This window comes from Ovis canadensis, chromosome 18 (genome assembly GCF_042477335.2).
Source record: "Ovis canadensis isolate MfBH-ARS-UI-01 breed Bighorn chromosome 18, ARS-UI_OviCan_v2, whole genome shotgun sequence".
Lineage (NCBI taxonomy): Eukaryota > Metazoa > Chordata > Mammalia > Artiodactyla > Bovidae > Ovis > Ovis canadensis.
Genome location: NC_091262.1, coordinates 55,309,827 through 55,322,436, shown reverse-complemented (window position 1 = coordinate 55,322,436; position 12,610 = coordinate 55,309,827). Strand labels below are relative to the sequence as shown.

The 12,610-nt window shown below is 30.8% G+C and overlaps 1 protein-coding gene across 1 annotated transcript in view; it reads left to right on the top strand.

Moving 5' to 3' along the window:
* HECTD1 (HECT domain E3 ubiquitin protein ligase 1) overlaps positions 1-12,610 on the top strand; it is a 71,364-nt gene that overhangs the window by 31,538 nt on the left and 27,216 nt on the right. The window contains exons 12-23 of the mRNA XM_069559429.1: positions 348-570; positions 1,041-1,304; positions 1,425-1,501; positions 4,124-4,258; positions 4,779-4,925; positions 5,872-5,966; positions 7,139-7,244; positions 8,964-9,098; positions 9,599-9,738; positions 10,026-10,349; positions 11,279-11,445; positions 11,534-11,710. Coding sequence (XP_069415530.1) covers positions 348-570; positions 1,041-1,304; positions 1,425-1,501; positions 4,124-4,258; positions 4,779-4,925; positions 5,872-5,966; positions 7,139-7,244; positions 8,964-9,098; positions 9,599-9,738; positions 10,026-10,349; positions 11,279-11,445; positions 11,534-11,710 — 1,990 coding nt within the window. The remainder of the gene's footprint in view (positions 1-347; positions 571-1,040; positions 1,305-1,424; positions 1,502-4,123; positions 4,259-4,778; positions 4,926-5,871; positions 5,967-7,138; positions 7,245-8,963; positions 9,099-9,598; positions 9,739-10,025; positions 10,350-11,278; positions 11,446-11,533; positions 11,711-12,610) is intronic.

Below are 12,610 nucleotides of genomic sequence, written 5' to 3'. Positions count from 1 at the left end.
ATATCCATGTTTTTACAAATAATCTCTTAGGCCCAGGGATACGGTGAGTTTATCAAGTCATAGTTAGTTAGGTAATTGTGTTTAGAGCTAATCCATTTGTTTTCTTTACCTATATACCTAGAAATGTCATAACTTAGGTCATGTGAATTTCTTAACCATTTTTAAGACGGACTTGTAAGATGATAATTAGTTGAATCATAATACATGTTAAACTACAGGCAGATGAATATTATATTCAGGATATTTTAATTCTAAATTTGATTCATGGTCATGTTTTTATAAATACTTACAAATATTTGAAATATAAATTATTTTCCACATTTCATTGAATAATTTTACACATTCAGGAAGATGAACCACAGGAAGATGCTAAAGAGTTGCAGCAAGGTAAACCATATCATTGGAGAGATTGGTCCATCATCAGGGGAAGGGACTGCTTGTATATATGGAGCGATGCAGCAGCCTTGGAGTTGTCTAATGGCAGTAATGGATGGTTTAGATTCATCTTGGATGGAAAACTAGCCACCATGTATTCAAGTGGTAGTCCCGAAGGTGGATCGGATAGTTCAGGTAATATTTTGTTTCTACAAAATCCCTTTACTAATTTCTATAATTTTGATAATTTGTTTTTCTGCTCATTTCTGCCACCATTGTCAAAGCAGTAGCATATCCTTGATGATCATATGGCCCTTTCTTTAATATCACCATAGAAAGTGATTGTACCATGAAAGCATTTCATGTCTTTCTGTTGTATGAGACAAGGATTACTCTCGCCATGCTTTTGTGTAAAGGTGCCTCTCATCATGCAATAATGAATTGCACATGTTTGATGCTGTCTCAAATTGTATATTATCCCAAAAGCCAGAGGATTGTTTTTATGCCTGAACCTAAATAATAGCAAATCAGTGAGAGTATATCAAAGAACAAAACTTGAGTGAATTTTTTTTTAATAAAACTGATATTCCAGTAGGTAGTTTCATTTTTTTTAATGGTATATTTGAGAGGAATGAAGTTTTAAAACAAACATTTTGTCTTTATAGAAAGTAGAAGTGAATTCTTAGAGAAGCTACAAAGAGCACGAGGCCAAGTAAAGCCATCTACTTCAAGTCAACCTATACTCTCAGCACCGGGACCCACGAAACTCACCGTAGGGAATTGGTCACTAACGTGTTTGAAAGAAGGAGAAATTGCTATTCATAACTCAGATGGCCAGCAGGCAACAGTACTGAAAGAAGATTTACCTGGATTTGTGTTTGAATCTAATAGAGGAACCAGGCATTCATTTACTGCAGAAACTTCTCTGGGTAAGTATGTAGGTATGTCAGTTTAGCAGAATAAGAATGAATGAATATGTTAAATTGCACATAAATTGTTAAATTTCACAAAATACATCCTGTGAAATGTCTTTTTTTTTTCTTTTTAAGGTTCAGAATTTGTGACTGGCTGGACTGGCAAAAGAGGAAGAAAACTAAAATCTAAATTAGAAAAAACTAAGCAAAAGGTAAATTTGTGGAATTTGATTTGTTTTGTCTTTTACACGGACATAGGGTTTTAGAGGTAGATTATTGGCAGTTCAGAAACTGAGGCATATAACATAGGCTACCCTAGTCTAATGTATTTTCAGTTTTCCTTTTTCTGTGCTCATTATCTCACTTTTCATAATATGTGTACATTTAGTTATTTTCTGTATATATACTAAACATCAATATTAAAATAGAAATAAAATTGATGAGATAAAGAATAAAATCTAAATTATTTTAAAATCATCTTAAGTTTTTAATGTCATCAAAGCTTTAAACTTATGCTTTAATTAATGATAGTAGTATTTTTAGTGATACAGGGAGATTGAATATGCATTATTATATTTTGTAATCCTGATTAAATACTTTGTGATAAAGCAGTTTGAATTCCTGGATCTAGACCCAGATAATTTGATACTTAGTTTAATGGCCATCTTAGATGAAGTCACCTCTCAAAAAGATACAGAAGCAAGTGTTATTGACTCATATTACTAATTTTTAAATTCTGTCCATTTAGTATACATTTTTAAATAAATCCATTATGTTTCCATCTGTCCTATCAATTGCTGTTGAATTTTTTTATTTTTAAAAAAGAAAGTAAAATTTCATAGTTAGATTCGTTATCTTCTGATGACACATTTTTATTTTACATATAATAATGATATAGGTTTTTCATACAGTATGTATGTAAAGAATGCCTTTGAGTGCTTGAGATGGGAGGGTACTTGTGTTTGTATGGCTTTGGCCATAGAAATAGTAGTAAGGGATTTTACTAGAAGCACTATATGATTTATGAAGGCATTACTTATTGCATATAATAATTTCCAGTTGTAAATGTAGACTCTGAAGCTACAGATTCCTTCTAATTCAGGATATCTTAAGGGCATTTGAGGAAGAAATATCTCAATTGAAGGTAGCCATTATATGGTAAAAGGAATTTGGACTAAATACAATTTACTTTTTTCATGGTAGTTATGTTCTGTAAAGCTTCTGTGAATTGCTTCTTGGAGAAATAACAGGTGTAGGTTCCTGTGAGGCTGTGGTCACACTTTTTAAGTTTTTGCTACACTGCATACACATGCCCACAAATAACTGTGAAAAGTGCTACAAGTATTGATTTGTGGATTACAAATAAATTTGAGTGACTAGTTGATTTCACAGGTATGAAATTCTCAAATGATGAAGCTCAACTCTTAAATTCTTTATAAACTACCACTCAGCTATCTCAGGAGCTTTTTGGAATAAAATATGAAAGTGTTAGTTGCTCAGTTGTGTCTGACTCTTTGCGACTTACGGACTGTAGCCTGCCAGGCTCCTCTGTCCATGGAATTTTCCAAGCAAGAATATTGGAGTGTGTTGCCATTCCCGTCTCCATGGGATCTTCTCAACCCAGGGATTGAACCTGGGTTTCCTGCATTGCAGGCAGATTCTTTACTGTCTGAGCCACCAGGAAATTATATTAACCACCCAAATCTAGATTAACTCACAGGGAAATGAGCTTTATAATGCAAAAGAAAAGTAAATCAAAGAGAGCATAGTCTCAGTCCTCTAATTTAATTTTCTTAAATAAAATACAATTATTCATTCAGTTTCTTGAAATCAGTAGTAACTCAGTGATCATGTGGTTATTCTTGTGTGCATGAAAGCTGTATGTGTCAAAATACACTAACTTTAGGTAAAAATAATTTTATTATAAAGTAATAGATAAAATATAAAAAATAATTTTGTATACACACAGTTTTAACCTGTTTTTATTTCTTAATACTGTTTATAAAGGAATAGTTTCTTCACTGTTGCCCGATATTCAGAACTTACTTACCTTTTAATTCTGAGAGGCATACTAAAATAGAATAGTAACTTATTATTATTTCTTGTAGAGAGCAAAATTTTTTCTATTAACATTACAGCTATGCTAGGTTAGTTTGTGATATAAATGAAATTGTAATAAATCATAAAAACAGCGTTATGTACAAAATTTCATCAGACCCAAGCCTTGGACATGTGTGGGTTCCTCTCTCAAATAATATTACTTTAATTTAAATGAGAGCTAATTAGTGCCCAAAATGACAGTAGTCATTCTTGCTCTTGATGTAATATATAAATATATGAGCATCATATTTTGTGTGAATAATATAATGTAAATAGAAGAAAGACATATCAAGTTAAAATATACCCTGGAATGTTAAAAGGTTCAACTTCAGTTGATGGAATTATAGATAGCTTAATTTTCTTTTCTTTTTTCTCTCCTTTATTTTTGCTTATTTGTATTTTCTTATTGGTTCACTATCAAACAGATTGTTAAAAAAGAGCCAAGTTACCTTTTATAGCTTTAATTTTATTTAAATGAAATAAGCATCTATTTAGTATATGAACATAAAGTTTGAATAACCAAAAATTAAAACTATATGTTCTTTGTCTAAAATCTGCTAGAGTGGTTTTTTAACCGTTAAATCTTTCTGATGTACATGCATAGAAGTAGTAACATTTTTGCATCTTGAAACTGGCCAAACATCTTAACTTTAAAGGTTATATATTTAAAAGGAAGATTTGGTAAAATTATTAATTGTAGTAAAAGTTCACATTTACTATTTTTATTTTGGTAGGTACGAACTATGGCTCGAGATTTATATGACGACCACTTTAAAGCTGTTGAAAGCATGCCTCGTGGAGTAGTGGTAACACTCAGAAACATAGCAACTCAGTTAGAGTCATCTTGGGAACTTCATACAAATAGACAGGTATGTTAGCCTGTAGATTTTATGACATGCAGTGATCTTAATTTTTCTTCTTTATCCTTACTATTCCGGATATTGATTAGGGAGTCAGCAAATTATCACCCATGGGTTAAATTTTGTATGGTTTTGTTTCTAAATGGTTGAACACATACCAAAAATGAGAACAATATTTCATGATTTCTGAAAATTATATGAATGTGTAAAATTGTTGTTCTGTAGTAGTTTTATTGCACACAGCCACACTCATTTATTTCCTGTTGTCTGTAACTGCTATAGGGGCTACAATGACAGAGTTAAACAGGTGTGACCAAGATACGTGGCCTGTGAAGCCTGAGATATTTATAATCAGCCCTTTACAAACAAGGTTGCCAAGTGTGGTAGAGAAAATTTGCATTAATAATTTGAATTTCTTAATCTTGTTTAATGTCTAATTTCATGGTAATTGATGTTCTGATAAATTAAGTATATTAAGACCTGTTGGTTTTTATCATCATCCTTATTTAAAATTTCTTTTTTCTTTCAGTGTATTGAGAGTGAGAACACTTGGAGAGATTTAATGAAGACAGCTTTAGAAAATCTGATTGTACTTTTGAAGGATGAAAACACAATTTCGCCATATGAGATGTGCAGTAGTGGCTTGGTGCAAGCGCTTCTTACTGTTTTAAACAATGTAAGTAGTACAGAATCAAGTGTATAATTAGAAAATTATTTGTAGCTACACTTTTGACAGAGCAAGGTTTACTTTATTTTGTCAAGGAGTATTAAAAACTGTAGTAAACGTTAACGTCTATAATTTCTCCAGCCATTAAGTTTTATCAGTAGTTTGAGCCAGTTGAATTAAACAATTGAGTTTAGATTTTTTTTAGTTACCTGATTATAATTTATTCAAGATTTGTTTGTAAAAAACACTTTAACATTATTCCCTGCTCTGATTTCCTCATAACTTTTGTAAAACAGAGTTAGTCTGTAGGCCTTTTTAAATACCTAAAATATTTGGATAAGATTAAGTTATGAGCAATGACAATTTAGGAAGTTCATGTGAATATTTGACAGGTATCAATATTTATCAGTAGCCTTATATTCCCTTCAGTTTAGTCTGTGTTAATCTCTTTATTGTGATTATTTTTTTTCCTTTATTAAAATTATCTTGATGTATCATCACTTTACATGACTTAATAATGTCTATGAAATCATTTTTTTTATATACCAGTCATATTTTTTCTAATACTAATTAATGTAAATAGTACAATTAAAATGTTCATAAATAATCTGAAAGTAGCTTGTATACACTTTGAGGAAAGGAATGTAATTGCTGTCCATTATAACATTGAAGATATTGGAGAAGGAAATGGCAACCCACTCCAGGGTTCTTGCCTGGAGAATCCCAGGGATAGGGGAGCCTGGTGGGCTGCTGTCTATGGGGTCGCACAGAGTTGGACATGACTGAAGCGACTTAGCAGCAGTAGCAACTGGTCATATAATAAAAAATTTTAATTGAAAGACAATAATGATTTTCCTTAGATTGTATTGATAATTTTGTAATGTATATTAATATTCATCTTTGGTATTTTTTTATTAATTTCAATATCAGCCATAAAACTTTTTTTTTTTTAAAGAGCATGGATTTAGATATGAAACAAGATTGTAGTCAACTGGTAGAAAGAATAAATGTTTTTAAAACAGCCTTTAGTGAAAATGAAGATGACGAAAGGTAAGTCCCCAAATTTCTTCTAATTTCATGTTTAAAGTGTTTGTAAGTTGATAGGTTTCCTTTGAAATAGTCTATTATAGTGTTCATATACAAAGTAGGTACTTTTTTATTCAGTACAAGAGTAGCTTATAAATATATAAAAAGAAAGATTTTTAAAAAGTATTTTTTAATCTAATGGAATAAAAGAAAAAAATCCATGTCTGCTGTGAATGCAGCTGACCACTTATTTAAATTAGATAATCTTTAAGATACAACCAGACATCTAAACACTGATTATATATTTGATGATATTAAGTAGGAAGTACTCATTCCTTTTAGGTGTGGTGATGCTATGATTTTATTTTTTAAAACTTCTGTAGAGGTACATACTCAAGAGTATTTCTGGGTGAAATGCTTTGACATTTTCTTCAAAATACATGGAAAGGGGAGAAATGATTGGTGATATAGCTAGAAATCCATTGGCCATTAATAGGTAACTTGAGCTGGGTTGTGAGTTGATAAAGGTTCATTCTGTGATTTAACTTACTTTTGAATGTGATTGAATTTTTAAAATAATAAGTGAAATTCAATTCTATTAATTTTAAAAACCATTTTAAATGAGTGTGTATTATATGTATATATAATCATTTATTGAAACATTAGTCTATTAAACATATTAACTCTTTGCAAATTATTGCTAATACTGAAATATACTTGTCTTGGTGGAAATGTTTTTTTATATAAATTGCTTTAAATAGTTTTAGTGAGTTGATGATTTTTTAAAACTTCTTGATATAACTTGTCATGTTATTTGCCAGAAATATTTTACCAGTGTTGCCTTGCTAACAATACCATCATTTTCCAAACTTCACTGCTTTATATATTCTGTTATATGTATCAAATATTATATAATGAAATTTTTTAAACTTTAAAAAATAAAATACACGTTAAATTATGCATTACTTTGAATGCAGTTGTGAAAGTTTCATATGAAAAGTGAAATATTTTAGTAAGTAAAGAAATTGAGTTATGAGGTTATCTTTGCTTACTCAGTTATAGTCTAATGCAAAACTAGACTTCACTTTGCATTAATACAGAAAGTAGGAGTCTGTATGAGGTTGGCTATTACAGATCCTGTATGAGGTTTAGTTTGAACTTATGTGGGAGTTCTTAACAATTGCTTGTTTTCCTAGCCGACCAGCTGTTGCATTAATCCGAAAGTTAATAGCTGTGCTAGAGTCTATTGAACGTCTACCTCTCCATTTGTATGATACACCAGGATCCACTTACAACCTCCAGGTAACCATGAAAATGCAATTGCTGTTATTGCTAAATACATTTAGAAGCAGTCTTACTTTTCTTAAAAAAACAAAACAAAAAATATGTTTTATTTTATTAAAAAAAGATTGTGATTGTTTAAACATTGTGACAAATCATTGTTTAATGATTGTTTAATAGTTAAATTCTTCAACGCTCAGTGCCTTTTGATTGTTCTTTTTAATGACTCTTGAATGTATTAGTATTTCAATGTTTATTTTTAGTAGTAAATCATATTTAATAGATCATAAGTGGAAAGTGACACTCTCAGTTGGAAAGCAAAACAGAAAATCCTATTGTTTTAGAGTTAAGTCCCATCTGTTTATGAATTAAGTCCCTTCATCTCTGTGTGAAACTCAGTGTGTAAGAAAATGTGAAAATGTTTCTGGCACGATTTTTTTTTTCTTGTTTTCTGTATGTCATTAAGTAGAGATGGCCTTCCTTAGCTGTTTCTGTTGATTCTTTTGGAAATCTGCCATTATCACATGGTTTCATAAAAAGCCTATTTTCTTCCTAAATATTATTTGGTTGTCTTTCTTATTAATTCATTAAATTATCCTTATGTTAGCATCTAGTGTCCCAATATGAACAAATAAATATTCTTACTGCTAATATCCCAAAACAGATCTTTACCTTTTCTGTAGGTTACTTTAGTATTTACTTACAGATTATTTGGGCTTGAGTCTTGCTTTTGTTTGACCTTTTCTGCATTTCTCTGCATCAAATAGTTTCTTTTAAATACAGCCTTTAATAAGTGACTAAAAAACTATATTTGCACTAACAATGCCTACTCAATACAAAAAACTTAGCATTCCCTCAAGAACCCATTAGTGTTACCAAAGGCACTAGATTTCCAGACTAGAAATTGTTCAGAGAGTTATAGTATTGTTACTATATCTGACATGGTACATATATTAAATAAGTTGTAGAGGTCTACTTTTTGCTCTACTTCAAACAGAACATTATAGAGGAACAAGGGGATTTTTGTCTATTATTTTAAAGGTTTTATCTTTGATAGGTGAATGAGATAGAAATAGTCTCAAAGACTGGAGATCTCCCAGCTTATACAGTCATAGGAGCACCAACATGTTTTATTGTATGTATATCATTTCAGGAGACTGTGCACAATACAAAGACAGGAAAGCTAGGGATGTGCCCTCTGTTAATTTTGTAGTCTAAAATACTCCTTAAATGTACATATAAATGTTTAATTCTGTGGCTATAGAAATTAGTTAAAATTTATACAGAAATGAAGCACATACTTGTTTTATTTACTGAAACATTGGATTGGAAGCTATTAAAATGCCTTGTATTCTTTTAGTTTATTAGCCATAGATTATTTAATATATTTTCACTTTAATAGCATAAGTTAATTAGCTGCTTTTTATAACTTACTTGGAAAATTGCAAGTTATCAGTTAAGGCTGTAATATTTCTGTTAATCTGTTAAGTGATTTATAATAATTTTATTTAAACCATGTATGTTTGAAGTTGTTTAGAGATCAGTAGTTTGTCTGTTTCTTGAAAATATTACTTATTCAGTGAACTTCTTTAAAACATTTTGTAGGAAACAGATACTGATACTTCCTTTATGGTTATACTTTATTCATCTCAGTTGCTGTGTTATCTAACATTTCTCATTTTCAAAATGTTAAGATAAAAGCACAGTGTTCCCTGAAGCATTTTAATCATTTCTGTGTAGATACTTACAAGAAGATTAAGATTTCGGTTGGAACGTGCACCTGGTGAAACTGCCTTAATAGACAGGACTGGCAGAATGTTGAAGATGGAACCCTTAGCCACAGTTGAATCTCTGGAACAGTATCTCTTAAAAATGGTGAGTTTCTAGCAAGGACATGGTGTGAAATAAGCTTTTTTTGCTGTGGTTTAGCCCTTTAGAAAAGTGGTTTGGGAATTCCATTTTAGTTTAGACTATGAATGGTTTCTTCATAAAGATGTCTATTATAGTTATTTGTACTACTAAAACAATGAGCAAAAACTTAATGCTAATAAGTAAAGGAATATCAATTTGGTAATTATTTCAATTAGTTTGACTATTATTTGGCTATCATAATATACAGACTGATAAGAGAAAAATGGTTTTGTATGACTGAGACTTTCTTTTACTCTTTCTGTTGAAATAATAGACTAAAGAAATACTCTGATATTAATAGTGGGGTGCTACGGTTAGGGAATTTTCTAGTTATTTTTCTTTTTAAAATATTTTTTAATGAATATTGATTATTTTAAAAAATCACATTAAAGGGTTAGGAACAAAGTGGGCAGTGAACTTCAAAATATCATCATTAAGGTGTCTTCCATATTTTCTTTGGTTAGGTAGCCAAGCAGTGGTACGATTTTGACCGATCTTCATTTGTTTTTGTTCGAAAATTAAGAGAAGGCCAAAATTTTATATTTCGGCACCAGCATGATTTTGATGAAAATGGAATCATTTACTGGATTGGAACAAATGCCAAGTAAGTCACTCTGTTTAATGTAGATTGAAAATAATTCACCTGGAAAAGAAATCTAGGTAGTAGAAACCATTCTGAATATTCTGTCATTCTAGGAATTTCATCTTTTAGGTTAAATTTAAGACCATCCAAATTTTTCTTTTTATGAAGAAAAGTTGCTTAAATTATTAAATATAGAATTTTTCTTAATATAATTTTATGTGGAAAAAAGGTAGTCTGAACAAATGCAGTTATTTTAAAAGTGGTCACTGTTAACACTGTGTAAGAGTATTTTCTTTGTTTTTATGTAGAACTGCATATGAATGGGTTAATCCAGCTGCTTATGGACTTGTAGTAGTAACATCATCAGAAGGACGAAATCTACCTTATGGCCGCTTAGAAGACATATTGAGTCGTGACAATTCGGCTTTAAATTGTCATAGCAATGATGATAAGAATGCCTGGTTTGCCATAGATCTGGGTCTCTGGGTGATACCATCAGCATATACACTTCGTCATGCTCGTGGTTATGGAAGGTCTGCACTGAGAAATTGGGTTTTCCAGGTATCCAAAGATGGACAGAACTGGACTTCTTTGTATACCCATGTTGATGACTGCAGTCTCAATGAACCAGGGTTAGTTGAGGAGTCTTTGTAAATTGGAAAACTCAGTAAAGAGCTTTGTTTATTTTTATAACTGTATCCTTTTAGAGCTCTCTATTTTATGAGATACTGAAACAAGATTTTCTTGGTAAAAATACCACTTGGTACTATAATTTAGGTGTTAAAACTTTGAAAAGTGACTTTATGAAAGCCATCAAATTCTTTAAACTTTAGTAGAAGCTGAACTTATTTAAAAAGAAGTTGATACATAGTTATATATATGTGTATATAGCACACTGATAAAAGCAAAAAAAAAAAAGAATGAACTTCTTAACTAATTATCTATTTATTCACACAGTGTATGTGAATGTTTGAGAAATTAACAGTGACTATTGATTTTTCTTATTTTATGTATCTTTTCCTAAATTTTATATTATTGATCATATGTATTTTTTTTACAGGCAGAAAGTCAGCATTATGTTTCTAAAAAATTTAGTCCTAATACTGTTTAACTGTATATTGTGGCACATTTTGAGGAGTAGGTAGAGTGTAGATTAAATTATTTTTTGTATTTGATGTATGGAGGGAGCTTCTTAACATGATTAATAGGTAATATTTTCAAGCTTTAAAGTTGCTGTTTTAATATCTCATTTAAAATTTTGCAAATAATTATCTTTTTATCGTAAAGACATTTGTTACTCATAAAATTTCTTATTTCTTTGGATTTTATTAATTACAAATCTTTCAGCGTTATGAGTCAAATTAATCATATACATTCAACATTTCATTTTTCATTTTCTTAACTGCTGTTTTTCTTTGATTTCTTGAATTTTGTGTACAAACTGTTGACTGAACATGAACGTTGCTTTATTTTTCGCATAATTTTCTATTATGTAAAAAAGATCTTTGCTACCTTAAGCATCTTTTTCATATATTTAAAATATTTTCCCTAACATTCACAGGTCAACAGCCACCTGGCCTCTTGATCCACCGAAGGATGAGAAACAAGGGTGGCGACATGTGAGAATTAAACAGATGGGAAAGAATGCGAGTGGACAGACCCACTATCTCTCACTGTCTGGATTTGAACTTTATGGAACTGTAAATGGAGTATGTGAAGATCAGCTAGGTAAAGAGAGAACAGTAGGTTTTTCTAACTTACTGAAACAATTCTAGAAGGTGACTTTGACTGTATTTCTCTAATTTCTACGTTATAGGAAAAGCAGCTAAGGAAGCAGAAGCTAATCTTAGACGACAGCGACGTCTAGTTCGCTCCCAGGTACTGAAGTACATGGTTCCTGGGGCTCGTGTGATCAGAGGCCTTGATTGGAAATGGCGTGATCAGGATGGCAGCCCACAGGGAGAAGGCACGGTCACAGGAGAGCTGCATAACGGTGAGCAGGTGCTCAGCGTCTGTAGTGCGGAAATGAGTATTTACATCACAAAGTATTTTTCTTTTGTTATTTTGAGGTAGTTTATAAATTGAATAAATGTTCCAGGAATAATAAGAAGAACCCATCTATTGGTTTTATGTTAAAATGGAAAAATCATTTACTTAGATACTGGAAAAGTTTTTAATTCTTAGGTTTTCACTCAAAACTTACTGCTAATAATTTGGAGTAATTTTTATGAATAAGTTGGTATAAGGTGTACACCCTAACAGACATATTTCTCTGTTCCTTTTGTGTCTTTTTTTAGTTTATTATTCATAAGTTTCCACTGATCTTAATTTCTTATGCTTTTATCTTGTTAGCCTCACAAGAATCAGGCAAAAATTTTTTGTTCAATTATAAGTCATATAGAAGAAAAAGCATTAGTGTTTTTAAGTTAAACATTTTTCAGTAAAGGACAGAACAAAAATTGTAGCATTTTCATTTATTAGTAATTATATTTGAAAAGGTTTCTCAGTCTACCAGTTTTTCTCTTCCATAAGCAATATTTTTTAAAATCCAGTTCATTTTAACTTTTGATTCTGTAGATTTTAAGGAAGTTCATACCCACTTTATGCTATTAACTCCCAGAAGCAACTATAGTGGCTAGATTTTTTACTTATAACCTAAAAGACTCATTTATTAGTGGATAATTTGCCTAACCAGTAGTGGTTCTTATGAATTTTGCCTACCATTTAAAAAAGTAAAATGTTCATATTGTCAATTTACACCGAATATTGAAAGAGATAATAAAAGTGACGATGCTTAAGAGAATGACTAACATTTGATATCTTAACTATGTGATAAAAGCATCTGTTTACTTAAACTCTTTTTGCTTTTTACTATGTTTAAAATTCTGTCCCT